Source organism: Bombina bombina, chromosome 10 (genome assembly GCF_027579735.1).
Source record: "Bombina bombina isolate aBomBom1 chromosome 10, aBomBom1.pri, whole genome shotgun sequence".
In the NCBI taxonomy this organism is placed as follows: Eukaryota; Metazoa; Chordata; class Amphibia; order Anura; family Bombinatoridae; genus Bombina; species Bombina bombina.
In genome coordinates, this window is record NC_069508.1 from 15708551 (window position 1) to 15724705 (window position 16155).

The following is a 16155-nucleotide window of genomic DNA, read 5'->3' on the forward strand; positions in this document are numbered from 1 at the left end:
TGTAATAAGTGTGTAGCTGTAATAAGTGTGTAATAAGTGTGTAGCTGTAATAAGTGTGTAATAAGTGTGTAGCTGTAATAAGTGTGTAATAAGTGCGTAGCTGTAATAAGTGTGTAATAAGTGTGTAGCTGTAATAAGTGTGTAATAAGTGCGTAGCTGTAATAAGTGTGTAATACGTGTGTAGCTGTAATAAGTGTGTAGCTGTAATAAGTGTGTAGCTGTAATAAGTGTGTAATACGTGCGTAGCTGTAATAAGTGTGTAATACGTGCGTAGCTGTAATAAGTGTGTAATACGTGTGTAGCTGTAATAAGTGTGTAGCTGTAATAAGTGTGTAATAAGTGTGTAGCTGTAATAAGTGTGTAATAAGTGCGTAGCTGTAATAAGTGCGTAGCTGTAATAAGTGCGTAGCTGTAATAAGTGCGTAGCTGTAATAAGTGTGTAGCTGTAATAAGTGTGTAATAAGTGTGTAGCTGTAATAAGTGTGTAATAAGTGCGTAGCTGTAATAAGTGTGTAATAAGTGTGTAGCTGTAATAAGTGTGTAATAAGTGCGTAGCTGTAATAAGTGTGTAATAAGTGTGTAGCTGTAATAAGTGTGTAGCTGTAATAAGTGTGTAGCTGTAATAAGTGTGTAATAAGTGCGTAGCTGTAATAAGTGTGTAATAAGTGCGTAGCTGTAATAAGTGTGTAATAAGTGCGTAGCTGTAATAAGTGTGTAATACGTGTGTAGCTGTAATAAGTGTGTAGCTGTAATAAGTGTGTAGCTGTAATAAGTGTGTAATACGTGCGTAGCTGTAATAAGTGTGTAATACGTGCGTAGCTGTAATAAGTGTGTAATACGTGTGTAGCTGTAATAAGTGTGTAATACGTGTGTAGCTGTAATAAGTGTGTAGCTGTAATAAGTGTGTAGCTGTAATAAGTGTGTAATACGTGTGTAGCTGTAATAAGTGTGTAATAAGTGTGTAGCTGTAATAAGTGTGTAGCTGTAATAAGTGCGTAGCTGTAATAAGTGTGTAGCTGTAATAAGTGCGTAGCTGTAATAAGTGCGTAGCTGTAATAAGTGCGTAGCTGTAATAAGTGCGTAGCTGTAATAAGTGTGTAGCTGTAATAAGTGTGTAATAAGTGTGTAGCTGTAATAAGTGTGTAGCTGTAATAAGTGTGTAATACGTGTGTAGCTGTAATAAGTGTGTAGCTGTAATAAGTGTGTAATAAGTGTGTAGCTGTAATAAGTGCGTAGCTGTAATAAGTGTGTAATACGTGTGTAGCTGTAATAAGTGTGTAGCTGTAATAAGTGTGTAATACGTGTGTAGCTGTAATAAGTGTGTAGCTGTAATAAGTGTGTAATAAGTGTGTAGCTGTAATAAGTGCGTAGCTGTAATAAGTGCGTAGCTGTAATAAGTGCGTAGCTGTAATAAGTCTGTAGCTGTAATAAGTGTGTAATAAGTGTGTAGCTGTAATAAGTGTGTAACTGTAATAAGTGTGTAATACGTGTGTAGCTGTAATAAGTGTGTAATACGTGTGTAGCTGTAATAAGTGTGTAATACGTGTGTAGCTGTAATAAGTGTGTAATAAGTGCGTAGCTGTAATAAGTGTCTCTTCTGTTGTGGTTGGGATAGGGTTGCCTAAGGTGCTGGGCTGTCAAACAGAGGATATCCGTTTAAACAAGTTTGCAATCTACTTCTATTATCAAATTAGCTTTGATCCCATAGTATTCTTTGTTAAAGAGATACCTAGGTAGCATCTGGAGCAGTACATGGCTGGAAATATTGCTGCCCTCTAGTGCTCTTACAAATGGATATTATTTTAGCAAAACTGCTGCCATTCAGTGCTCCAGGCACGTGCACACCTGCTTTTCAACAAAAGATACCAAGAGAACAAAGAATATTTGATACTAGAAGTAAATTAGTTATTTACAGTTACGTGCTCTATCTGAATTGTGAAAGAAAATTTTGGATTTCATGTTCCACTATACTGTATATCAGACTCTGTCTCTGCAGACTGCCCCCTTATCTCAGTGCTTTTGACAGACTTGCATTGTAGCCAGTCAGCGCTGACTCATAAAGAACTCCACGGGATTGAGCACAATGTTATCTATATGGCACACATAAACTAGCGCTGTGAAAAACTGTCAAAATGCAATGAGATAAAAGGTGGCCTTCAATGGGTTATAATTTAGCATATGAGCCTACCTAGGTTTAGCTTTCAACAACGAATACAAAAGAACAAAGCAAAATTGATGATAAAAATAAATTGGGAAGTTGTTTACAATTAAATGCCCTATCTGACTCATGAAAGTTTAGATTTGACTAGACTGTCCCTTTAATTTAGATTTGACTAGACTGTCCCTTTTAATTTAGATATTTCTGTATCCAGACCTAGGGAACCCACTTGAAGTTGGACCATTTAGCGTTACTCATTATTCACAACCTAATGGCAATTTATTAGATTCTTCTCAGTCACGAATATGTTTTGGGTATTAAAGGGACAGTGTGGTCCAAAATAAACTTTCATGATTCAGATAAAGAATGTGATTTTAAACAACTTTCCAATTTACTTTTATCACCAATTTTGCTTTGTTCTCTTGGTATTCTTATTTGAAAGCTAAACCTAGGAGGTTCATATGCTAATTTCTAAGCCCTTGAAGGCCGCCTCTTCTCTCATGGCATTTTGATAGTTCTTCACCACTAGAGGGTGTTAGTTCATGTGTGTCATATAGATAATACTGTGCTCATGCACGTGGAGTTCAGGTGAACCAGCTCTGATTGGCTAAAATGAATGTCTGTCAAAGGAACTGAAATAAGGGGGCAGTTTGCAGAGGCTTAGATACAAGGTAATCACAGAGGTAAAAAGTGTATTATTATAACTGTGTTGGTTATGCAAAACTGGGGAGTGTGTAATAAAGGGATTATCTATGTTTTTAAACAATAACAATTCTGGTGTAGACTGTCCCTTTAAGTCACACAAAGTTTCCTTTTTATATTGTTTTGTTTTAAGGTATAAATACTCATTAGGTTGTGAATAACAAATACACGTCAGGTGGGTAGCTAGTAAGTGTTTAGAGGGGTGTAATCCATTGCCCGCCTCCTGCGCAGCGCTGTAACTGTAGCAACAAAAGGATTATTAGCAGCCGGGGAGGACTTGTGCTTGAGTTGTGAGGAAAAGTCTGAGGTTGTTGTGGGGTTGTACTGTGCTCCCTGTAATGCGCCAGCAATGAATGGAATCCAAACAGGAAGTCTTATAGCAGCAGAGAGATGCAGAATTGTGGGGAATCCTACAGAAAGGTGCACTGAGGGAGTGGTGGGAAATGGCATTAAAGTATTTTATTGTGATTTTATGTATATTAGGTTTTTTTTTTTTTACATTTTCTTGAGCTTAGAATCATTTTTTGTTAGTAAGCATGTCAGGGGGGGGGGGATTTGTTCATTAGCCGGTTGTTAGTAAGCATGTGAGGGGATTTTTTCATCAGCCGGTTGTTAGCATGTGAGGGGGGGGGGGGGGGGGATTTGTTCATCAGCCGGTTGTTAGTAAGCATGTGAGGGGATTTGTTCATCAGCCGGTTGTTAGCATGTGAGGGGGGGTGGGATTTGTTCATCAGCCGGTTGTTAGCATGTGAGGGGGGGGTGGGATTTGTTCATCAGCCGGTTGTTAGCATGTGAGGGGGGGTGGGATTTGTTCATCAGCCGGTTGTTAGTAAGCATGTGAGGGGATTTGTTCATCAGCCGGTTGTTAGCATGTGAGGGGGGGGTGGGATTTGTTCATTAGCCGGTTGTTAGTAAGCATGTGAGGGGATTTGTTCATCAGCCGGTTGTTAGCATGTGAGGGGGGGGTGGGATTTGTTCATCAGCCGGTTGTTAGTAAGCATGTGAGGGGATTTGTTCATCAGCCGGTTGTTAGCATGTGAGGGGGGGGTGGGATTTGTTCATTAGCCGGTTGTTAGTAAGCATGTGAGGGGATTTGTTCATCAGCCGGTTGTTAGCATGTGAGGGGGGGTGGGATTTGTTCATCAGCCGGTTGTTAGTAAGCATGTGAGGGGATTTGTTCATCAGCTGGTTGTTAGCATGTGAGGGGGGTGGGATTTGTTCATCAGCCGGTTGTTAGTAAGCATGTGAGGGGATTTGTTCATCAGCCGGTTGTTAGCATGTGAGGGGGGGTGGGATTTGTTCATCAGCCGGTTGTTAGCATGTGAGGGGTGGGTGGGATTTGTTCATCAGCCGGTTGTTAGCATGTGAGGGGGGGGGGGGTGGGATTTGTTCATCAGCCGGTTGTTAGCATGTGAGGGGGGGGGTGGGATTTGTTCATCAGCTGGTTGTTAGCATGTGAGGGGGGGGGTGGGATTTGTTCATCAGCCGGTTGTTAGCATGTGAGGGGGGGGTGGGATTTGTTCATCAGCCGGTTGTTAGTAAGCATGTGAGGGGATTTGTTCATCAGCCGGTTGTTAGCATGTGAGGGGGGGGTGGGATTTGTTCATCAGCCGGTTGTTAGTAAGCATGTGAAGGGATTTGTTCATCAGCCGGTTGTTAGCATGTGAGGGGGGGGTGGGATTTGTTCATTAGCCGGTTGTTAGTAAGCATGTGAGGGGATTTGTTCATCAGCCGGTTGTTAGCATGTGAGGGGGGGTGGGATTTGTTCATCAGCCGGTTGTTAGTAAGCATGTGAGGGGATTTGTTCATCAGCCGGTTGTTAGCATGTGAGGGGGGGGTGGGATTTGTTCATTAGCCGGTTGTTAGTAAGCATGTGAGGGGATTTGTTCATCAGCCGGTTGTTAGCATGTGAGGGGGGTGGGATTTGTTCATCAGCCGGTTGTTAGCATGTGAGGGGTGGGTGGGATTTGTTCATCAGCCGGTTGTTAGCATGTGAGGGGGGGGATTTGTTCATCAGCCGGTTGTTAGCATGTGAGGGGGGGTGGGATTTGTTCATCAGCCGGTTGTTAGCATGTGAGGGGGGGTGGGATTTGTTCATCAGCCGGTTGTTAGCATGTGAGGGGGGGGGGTGGGATTTGTTCATCAGCCGGTTGTTAGCAAGCATGGGAGGGGGGGAGATTTGTTTATCAGCCGGTTGTTAGCAAGCATGGGAGGGGGGGAGATTTGTTTATCAGCCAGTTGTTAGCAAGCATATGAGGTGGGGGGAGATTTGTTCATCAGCCAGTTGTTAGCAAGCATATGAGGTGGGGGGAGATTTGTTCATCAGCCGGTTGTTAGCAAGCATGTGAGGTGGGGGGATATTTGTTCATCAGCCGGTTGTTGGCAAGCATGTGAGGGGGGGGGATTTGTTCATCAGCCGGTTGTTGGCAAGCATGTGAGGGGGGGGGATTTGTTCATCAGCCGGTTGTTAGCAAGCATGTGAGGGGGGGGGATTTGTTCATCAGCCGGTTGTTAGCAAGCATGTGAGGGGGGGATTTGTTCATCAGCCAGTTGTTAGCAAGCATGTGAGGGGGGAGATTTGTTCATCAGCCAGTTGTTAGCAAGCATGTGAGGGGGGAGATTTGTTTATCAGCCAGTTGTTAGCAAGCATGTGAGGGGGGAGATTTGTTCATCAGCCAGTTGTTAGCAAGCATGTGAGGGGGGAGATTTGTTCATTAGCCAGTTGTTAGCAAGCATGTGAGGGGGGAGATTTGTTCATCAGCCAGTTGTTAGCAAGCATGTGAGGGGGGAGATTTGTTCATTAGCCAGTTGTTAGCAAGCATGTGAGGGGGGAGATTTGTTCATCAGCCAGTTGTTAGCAAGCATGTGAGGGGGGGGATTTGTTCATCAGCCGGTTGTTGGCAAGCATGTGAGGGGGGGGATTTGTTCATCAGCCGGTTGTTGGCAAGCATGTGAGGGGGGGGATTTGTTCATCAGCCGGTTGTTAGCAAGCATGTGAGGGGGAGATTTGTTCATCAGCTGGTTGTTAGCAAGCATGTGAGGTGGGGGGAGGTTTGTTCATCAGCCGGTTGTTAGCAAGCATCTGAGGTGGGGGAGATTTGTTCATCAGCCGGTTGTTAGCAAGCATGTGAGGTGGGGGGGAGATTTGTTCATCAGCCAGTTGTTAGCAAGCATGTGAGGGGGGGGATTTGTTCATCAGCCGGTTGTTAGCATGTGAGGGGGGATTTGTTCATCAGCCGGTTGTTAGTAAGCATGTGAGGGGGTGGGATTTGTTCATCAGCCGGTTGTTAGTAAGCATGTGAGGGGGGGTGGGATTTGTTCATCAGCCGGTTGTTAGTAAGCATGTGAGGGGGGAGATTTGTTCATCAGCCAGTTGTTAGCAAGCATGTGAGGTGGGGGGAGATTTGTTCATCAGCCGGTTGTTAGCAAGCATGTGAGGTGGGGGGATATTTGTTCATCAGCCGGTTGTTAGCAAGCATGTGATGGGGGATTTCAGTCAGTGATTTTCTGTCCCACAGACCAGTTGTGCATTTTCTGGTTGTTTTAAAGTCAAAATAAGCAGCTTATAGTGTTTTTTTTTTTACTTCCTAAGCACATTTGTAGCATGTTTATTTCCCTTTCTCGTACATGATTGGAATTTCTTGCGTTTAGTGACATTTGTGGTGGCATCTGGTGATGGGGGAGGGACAGGTCCTGAGAGCGGCTTGTCCCTATCTGTATAATTCTGTATGTTTTCCTATAACGTGTAGCCGTTTCCTCTACATTCCGGCTGGCTTTGGAGTTTCACCCCCTGGGTGTTGCCTGTGGGGGCACTTCTAGATCGCACAAGCCCCGGCACGTTCATGGTCCTGTGGTTTTGTCTCAGACACACATTTTTATACGTAGATTAGCAGCACGAGCCTGAGTGTCTGGCTACTGAAATTGTAACTTGATTACTGTTATACTTGTATATTGCGCAGCTCTGGACAATGGGGGCAATATGATAATTCAACCTTAGACTTAAAGGGACATTCCAGCCAAAATTGGAATCTACATGGCTGCATTTCAGTTTTGAATAGAAGCATTTTTTGTAATATGTATTAGCAAAAATGCTTCTAATAAAAGCTATAGCTGTTGCAAAAGTGTATTTAAGTATGCACCGTGCACCAGCATTATAAACGCATCACTTGCTGACAGAGCCTAAGGTACTTGTATCGTCTGATAACTCCATTTGTTAATTGCTGAAATGATACAAGCCCCACTGGTGCTCCGAGCAGCTGCAGTATTTAAAATGCTGGTGCACTGAGTATATCTAGCTATGCTTCACATGCACGTGCAGATAAAAATGCTAACTCTAAAACAGGGATAACTTTTACTAGAAGCATTTTGCCAATACCTGTAGAGTGCAAATATGTTTCTAATCAAAGATGTAATTCATCTGTGCATTTAAATTTGAACTAAAATGTCCCTTTAATGATAAGAGACCTTCTTCCTAGAGTAATTTCTGTCTAAGACATAGTTTAAGGGTTAAAGAGTCTCATGTTAAAGGGACAGTGCACTGTAAAATTTGTGTTACCTTAATGTGTTTATAGTGGCTTGTTATACCAGCAGCAGAGTAAAACATGTATGGGAAATGCTCATTTGTGTGTGTTTTTGTACATGAAATAGCTGTCTATACTAATTAAAACCACAACTCAATCAAATTGGCTGAGCTTACAGGGAGTTCAGACCTCATTGGTGTCTCGTTATATTTACACAAAATCACCCTTCTCTTTTTCTCTTACTGTATACATAGTAAGAATAGTGTTTAGAGAGAACATTTTATTATCTCTCTGCTCCACCGCCACTGGGGGGGAATCCTAACCCTGCTGCATACCTGTCCCTAATTGGTCTCAACAGAGGAGATAAGATTGAGAAAACAATGTACGTTTTGCAAGCAAAATGAGTGTCTAGCCTGCTCTACTCCAGTAACAAGGGCAGAGTAAGGCAAGCGGTGGACGTAGTGTGTACTGTCCCTTTAATATCTCCTTAAAGGGACATTAAATGGTAAATACATGCCGGATACAATGATGTGTTAAATGCAAACATTAGCCTAAGATGTAGACGTTTTAAATCTTATTTATCTGTTGAAAAAAATAAGTGTAAAGTTTGTCCATAAAGTAATGTGAGCGGCCATGTTGTAACCTAGATTTCCTTTTCTTCTATGAATAGTTAGGGACAGCTCTCACTAGAGTGCAGCCAATAGCTACAAGTTTCCAAATTAAAGGGACATGAAACCTAAAATGTTTCTTTCCAGATTCAGAGAGAAAATAGGATTTTTAAAAAAGGTTTCCAATTTGCTTTGTTCTCTTGTTCTTCTTTTTCAAAGAGATATCTAGGTAGGTAGCGTGCACATGTCTGGGGCACTACATGACAGGAAACTAGTGCTGCAGACACATGCACGCTCCTGAGCTTACATCCCTGCTTTTCAACAAAGGATAACAAGAAAACTAAGAACATTTTATAGTAGAACTACATTATGTTCTATTGGAATCATTAAAGGGACAGTAAACGCAAAAAAATGTTATTGTTTGAAAAGGTAGATAATCCCTTTATTTACCATTACCCAGTTTTGCACAACTAACAGTTATATTAATGTACTTTTTTACCTCTGTGATTACCCTGTATCTAAGCCTCTGCAGACTGCTCCTTATCTCAGTTATATTAATATACTTTTTACCTCTGTGATTACCTTGTATCTAAGCCTCTGCAGACTGCTCCTTATCTCAGTTATATTAATATACATTTTACCTCTGTGATTACCTTGTATCTAAGCCTCAGCAGACTGTCCCTTATCTCAGTTATATTAATATACTTTTTACCTCTGTGATTACCCTGTATCTAACCCTCTGCAGTCTGCTCCTTATCTCAGTTATATAAATACAGGTATACCCCGCTCATACAGCAGGTTAGGGACCGGAGCCTCGCTGTAAAGTGAAAAGCGCCTTAAAGTGAAACAAGGCAGTTTTAGCTCTCTTTTCACTTGCCAGTGTGTTTAAAGACTTGAAAACATGTTTAAACTAACATATATTAGGGGTGCAATAATGCTATGTTTAGTTTAACACTAACATAGCACAGTATTCAATAAATACTGTACCTGTAAAATAGGGACAATTACGGAAGTAAAATTTGCCAGACTATAGCACTGAGACACAGATTGCACTGTAATGCTGTAAACAGAGTGAACTAAGCATAACAAAATGGTGCAGTCACTTTTCTCGCAATATCACGATGATTACAGCACTGTTTCAAAATCCTTGGAGGTTGAACTTCAGCTCCACAAACCGCTGTATTAGCGAAGCGCTGTAAAGTGAAGCGCTGTAAAGTGAGGTATACCTGTATACTTTTTACCTCTGTGATTACCCTGTATCTAAGCCTCTGCAGACTGCTCCTTATCTCGGTTATATTAATACACTTTTTTACCTCTGTGATTACCTTGTATCTAAGCCTCTGCAGACTGCTCCTTATCTCAGTTATATTAATATACTTTTTACCTCTGTGATTACCTTGTATCTAAGCCTCTGCAGACTGCTCCTTATCTAAGTTATATTAATATACTTTTTACCTTTGTGATTACCCTGTATCTAAGCCTCTGCAGACTGCTCCTTATCTCGGTTATATTAATATACTTTTTACCTCTGTGATTACCCTGTATCTAAGCCTCTGCAGACTGCTCCTTATCTCGGTTATATTAATATACTTTTTACCTCTGTGATTACCCTGTATCTAAGCCTCTGCAGACTGCTCCTTATCTCAGTTATATTAATATACTTTTTACCTCTGTGATTACCCTGTATCTAACCCTCTGCAGACTGCTCCTTATCTCAGTTATATTAATATACTTTTTACCTCTGTGATTGCCCTGTATCTAAGCCTCTGCAGACTTCTCCTTATCTCAGTTATATTAATATACTTTTTACCTCTGTGATTACCTTGTATCTAAGCCTCTGCAGACTGCTCCTTATCTCAGTTATATTAATATACTTTTTACCTCTGTGATTACCTTGTAGCTAAGCCTCTGCAGACTGCCTCTTATCTCAGTTATATTAATATACTTTTTTACCTCTGATTACCTTGTATCTATGCCTCTGCTGACTGCCCCCTTATCTGCGTTTGACAGACTTGCATTTCAGGCAATTAGTGCTGACTCTTAAATAACTTCACGTGCATGAGCTCAATGTTATCTATATTGCACACACAAACTGACGCCCTCTAGCTGTGAGAAACTGTCAAAAGCATTCAGATGAGGGGCGACCTTCAAGGGCTTAGAAATTAGCATATGAGTCTACCTAGGTTTAGCTTTCAACAAAGAATAACAAGAGAACAAAGCAAATTTGATTATAGACGTAAATTAGGAAGTTGTTTAAAATGAAATGCCCTATCTGAATCATGAAAGTTTCATTTGAACTTTACTACCCCTTTAAATGAACAGAAAACCAAAAAATTGTCTTTTGGAAAAGTGGTCAAAATAAGTATTGAAAATATATTGCAAAGTTGTGTTTTTTCCTTACTACGTTGCTATTAGTATCAGAGAGTTTACTGTCTCAGAATGGGGGAGTTGCTGGGCTCTTCCTATGTGAGTTTGGGTATAAAATGTGTCCCCTGGAGCTACACAGAAGGAAACTATGCAAGTGAGATTCTTTAGCGGTGAATGAGTCACACAAACATGTCACTGCCTCGCAGCGCCCTCCTAATCTGCTCAAACAGATCCGTATAATTACCGTGAAACCCGCCTGCCACTCATATTTATTTAGCCCAGTTTATAGAACATTTATACAGATACAGATTTGCCAGACACATCGCTAAATTGTCCTTAATTAATTGTAAAGCGATTACAGTAGAAAATGAGAAGATCTAAGTGCTCAGTCACAGGGAACAAATATAACTTAACCCTATAGTGTCCTGGTGTTGTGTGTGTGTGTGGTCACTCCAGGCAGTAATTACACTGAACCTGTCAATCACAATGTCTCTAACTCACATTGTGAGCAAATTGTTTTATTTGAAACAGAATTATTCTTGTTTGCCTGGTGAGATGGTAACTTGTGGGGGTGTGGGTCTACCTACCTGGTAATATAGGTAGGTTGTGTTTGCCATTTATATGGTAACACATTAGCTTACTGTGCAGCGACAGGCGCTGTGTGTCATTTAGCGCAATAAATTAATATACTGTGCGTTGTCCCTTTAATACAGTTTGCAAAAAATGCTACATTAGGGAGATTTAATGTAACTGAAATGTTAGTGTATATCGGTTGTAAAGACATTATATTCACGTCTGTCATCGTCTCTGATTTGCATTCGCTTACCCAGAATTCCCAGGTGAAGCGCAGTTTGAGGAGGGTTTTCTGAAGGAATATGCAGGTCTGCTGTCTAATGATCTTTTGTGATACAACTGATAGAGCTCTGTCTAAATGATGAAAAAGGTTACATTAAAGCTGTAATGAAAAGGAAGTGCTTGTTTGTGCACAGATGGTGCAAGGGAATAGGATAAAAACAAAAATGTGTTAATTCTTTAGCACAGTAACACTTTATTTGTTTGTTTCTAATAACCTCCCCCCCCCCCCCCGCAAAATATCTCCTTTAGGATAAAACGTTAAAGGGATTTAAAGTGAAAATGAAATGTTCATAATTAAGATGATGCATTTAATACTATTATCAGGTTTGGCTTGTTCCCTTGATATACTTTGGTAGGCTGACGGGAGCTTAGGGGCACACGCATGTCTAGCATTCTATAGGGGCACACGCATGTCTAGCATTCTATAGGGGCACACGCATGTCTAGCATTCTATAGGGGCACACGCATGTCTAGCATTCTATAGGGGCACACGCATGTCTAGCATTCTATAGGGGCACACGCATGTCTAGCATTCTATAGGGGCACACGCATGTCTAGCATTCTACAGGGGCACACGCATGTCTAGCATTCTACAGGGGCACACGCATGTCTAGCATTCTACAGGGGCACACGCATGTCTAGCATTCTACAGGGGCACACGCATGTCTAGCATTCTATAGGGGCACACGCATGTCTAGCATTCTATAGGGGCACACGCATGTCTAGCATTCTATAGGGGCACACGCATGTCTAGCATTCTATAGGGGCACACGCATGTCTAGCATTCTATAGGGGCACACACATGTCTAGCATTCTATAGGGGCACACACATGTCTAGCATTCTATAGGGGGCACACGCATGTCTAGCATTCTATAGGGGGCACACGCATGTCTAGCATTCTATAGGGGCACACGCATGTCTAGCATTCTATAGGGGCACACGCATGTCTAGCATTCTATAGGGAACACACGCATGTCTAGCATTCTATAGGGAACACACGCATGTCTAGCATTCTATAGGGGCACACGCATGTCTAGCATTCTATAGGGGCACACGCATGTCTAGCATTCTATAGGGGCACACGCATGTCTAGCATTCTATAGGGGCACACGCATGTCTAGCATTCTATAGGGGGCACACGCATGTCTAGCATTCTATGGTAGCAGTGTTTGTAACTATGTGTAACATTGTTGTATACACAGCTGCCAGGTGGGTGAGCTCACCTATTATTACTCTTTAACAAAGGATAAAAAGAGAACCAAGCAAAACTGATAATATAAATACATTGGAAAGTTGTTTAAAGGGACAGTCTAGGGCATGTCATTTTAAACAACTTTCCAATTTACTTGTTTTCATCACATTTGCTTTGTTCTCTTGGTATTCTTAGTTGAAAGCTAAACCTAGGTAGCTCATATGCTCATTTCTAAGCCATTGAAGGCCCCTCTTATCTCAGGGCATTTTATAGTTTTTCACAGTTAGACACTGCTAGCTCATGTGTGCCATATAATGTGCTCATTCCCGTGGAGTTATTTAGGAGTCAGCACTGATGGACTAAAATCCAAATCTGTCAAAAGAACTGAGATAAGGGGGCAGTCTGCAGATGCTTATATACAAGGTATAACAGTGTTGCTTATGCAAAACTGGAGAATGGATAAAAAAGCGATTATCTTTTTAAATAATAAACATTCTGGAGTAGACTGTCCCTTTAAAACATCATGCTCTATCTAATCTGTTTAAGTTTAATTTAGACTTTACTGTCGCTTTAATGCCATTTTAACTCCTTCGCTACCGGGAATTTCAGAGAAAAACCTGCCCAAATGACTGGAGAAAATTTTACGCATTTTCATTATCACTGCATTTAAACAGAATTAGGTCAGGATGGCAAAGAGAGATTAAGATGCCAGGGGTTGGGCTGTAGAGTTGAACCTAATCACTGTCTGCCCGTCCCTTGCAGAGAACGTCCCAGAGGAGCTGCAGGAGCCCTTCTACACAGACCAGTATGACCAAGAGCACATGAAGCCCCCCGTGGTGAATCTGCTGCTCTCCGCAGACCTGTACTGCCGGGCCGGGAGCCTGATCCTGAAGAGTGACACTGCCAAACCGTTGTTGGGACATGATGCGGTCATCCAGGCCTTGGCCCAGCGCGGCCTCTATGTCACCGACCGAGAGAAGCTAGTGACAGAAAGAGACCTCCGCATGAAGCCCATCCAGATGGTAAGTGCAAGTAAAGGCTGTGCGGGAGAAAATAAATCCTATTTAGTTTTTGTTTATCCGAGTTACAGCGTAGGTATCATCTGACCTAATGATAGTGATGGGACCTAAAAAGTCAGTCCCTTGTAGGTTCCATGTGACATTAAAGGGACAGGAAATCACAAATCTTTTTTTCAGGATTTGGATAGAACATACAATTTCAAATAACTTTCCAGCTTACTTGTATTATCAAATACACTTCATTCTCTTGTTATCCTTTGCTGAAGGAACAGCATTGCACTACTGGCAGCCAGCTGAACACATCTAGTTAGCCAATCACAAGAGACAAATGTGTGCAGGCACCAATCAGCAGCTAGCTCCCACTAGTGTAGGATATGTGCATATTCTTTTTCAACAAGGGATACCAAGAGAACGAAGCACAGAGGGTATAGAGGCATGTTTAGTTGGCAGTTAGCGCTGGTGTCACTGGCGCTGTGGGCGGCTCATCTGTATATGCAGCGGTTATTGCTGAACATAAAAATAAAAAGTGCTGGGTGTGCAGCAAAAGCTTTAATCGACGACCTCAATGTCCAGGATGGTTAATATCTTTTTATTCTTGTAAAATACAATTCCATCTCATTCTGAAACTTGGGGCACAATGTGACATTGTTTTGTATTTCGCCTGTTTTTTTCTCATGGTCTAACGAATATCCCAGGAGTTGGAAAACTAAAGCTATTAAACATCTAACGTGCAGACAAGGAAAGGCTACAGTTTGTATACTGTATGAGACCCTCTCACTGTGAGATTAAGGTGCAGATCAGCTGCTGGGAATATTCGTACGCCGGCTGCAGAACGGCTGATTATTGCCCATTTCTGTCAGTAAATATGGGGAGATTTGCTTCTTGTGGTTACTTTGTTGCAAATGGCCCTCCGTAAGTGACCTCATTATATTGTCACTCATTTAAAGGGACATAAAACACACATTTTTTATTTCATGATTCCAATCAGTTTTCACTATCTCAGTACCTACAACACATTCCGACAGTTAAAGGAATACATCAAGAGAATAAATCAAGTAAGATAATAGAAGTAAATTAAAAAAAAAATCTCCATCTGAATCACACAGAAATATAAATAAATTAGGGTTTTACGTCCCTTTAACTGTCAGAGGAATTGTATTGTGGACGCTGGGATAGTAAAAACTATACGGTGCCTATGAGCTGTCACAGAACCGCAATTGTACAGCTCACACATTGTTTTTTTTAAAAGCAGCATCAGATCCCATTGAGAGGCCCGCTGGTTTAATTTAAAGGGATATTAAAAAGTAAAGATAATTCTAGGTAGTAAAAAACATTTCAGCGGGCTGTTATCTGCTCCCAGACTCACTAGCATTAACCCTTCATGCTACACAGTGTCAGATTGATAAGTGCAGCAGCTCATTTATGTTCCTTATTGGGCGCAGCAGAGGAGATCAGATACATTTGGCATTTCAGGGGGACACTATTGTCTTTATAAGCAGCTGGGGGTTGTTTTTCTCTCTGTGTCTTTGTTGTTTTATACAGAGCTGGTACACAGACGGGCACAACTGAAAATATCTAATCTCCATCTGTTCAGATAAGATTCTCTGGGGTTATCTAATGTCACAAAGCAGATCAGCAGCCTCATGATGAGTTTAGATTTGGTCCCATGTTAAAGGGACACAGTAACCTCCGACTATTAAACTATATTCCGTAAGTTCCAGCTTCACAGGCTGTGAGCTGAGCAGACATTTTTGTAACCTTTATTTGTGTGCGCAGGTTTTCATTATATAGGTCCCATGAATGTAAGCCGTATATAATGTCATTATTTAGCCCTTGTCATAATAAAACCGGTAGCACTGTGTGACCCCACAACACTGCGATTCCCAAACAGAGGACAAATGATGAGAGATTCTGCAGGATTTACGTCATCCTGTCTGGAGGCAGCACAAAATCCATCCTTTAAAGCGGCGTTTCCCAACCGCGGTCCTCAAGTAGCCCCAACAGGCCAGGTTTTCATTCTAGCTGAACTAGAGCACAGGTGAAATAATCAGCTGATGGGTGAGAGCAGGTTAGTTACCATGGTTACTGATCAGCTGATTACTTCACCTGTGCACTGGATCAGCTAGAATGAAAACCAGGCCTGTTGGGGGTACGTGAGGACCGCGGTTGGAATACACTGCTTTAAAGGGCCACTCAAGTCAAAATAAACTTTTATGATTAAGATAGAGCAGCAGTATTAAGACCCTTTCCAATTAACTTCCATTATCAAATTGTCCCCAGTCTTTTTATATTCACACTGGAGAACAGGATCCTACTGAGCATGAGCACAAGCTCACAGGGTATACGTATACAAGTCTGTGATTGTCTGATGTCTGTCACATGATACAGGGGGCCGGAAAATGGGATTAAAATTAAATTTATCATAACCTAAATCTACTGCTTATTTGAAACTCAGAGTAAGTATTATTGCATTGTCTTTTTATTATGCACTGTAATTCTACTGCACTGTGGTCCTTTAAGGGGACTAAAGTACATTACAAAGTGTTTTTTTTGCACATTTGTTTTGCGTATTTCAGTATCGAGTTTTAGTCTCCTTATCTGACCGGTGATAAGTGTGAGATTTCCCAGCATTTGGCAGAGAGGCTTCCAGTATAGCTGTGGCGCATGCAGCGGGATACGTTACTGGCTAATAATGTCCCACGTTAAACCCAACAGCTATTTATTGGTATAGAG

At 41.6% G+C, this 16155-nt stretch overlaps 1 protein-coding gene across 1 annotated transcript in view; it reads left to right on the forward strand.

Moving 5' to 3' along the window:
* Positions 1-16155, forward strand: part of CAMSAP2 (calmodulin regulated spectrin associated protein family member 2) — a 158349-nt gene that overhangs the window by 12180 nt on the left and 130014 nt on the right. Inside the window, exon 2 of the mRNA XM_053693815.1 lies at positions 13166-13425. Coding sequence (XP_053549790.1) covers positions 13166-13425 — 260 coding nt within the window. The remainder of the gene's footprint in view (positions 1-13165; positions 13426-16155) is intronic.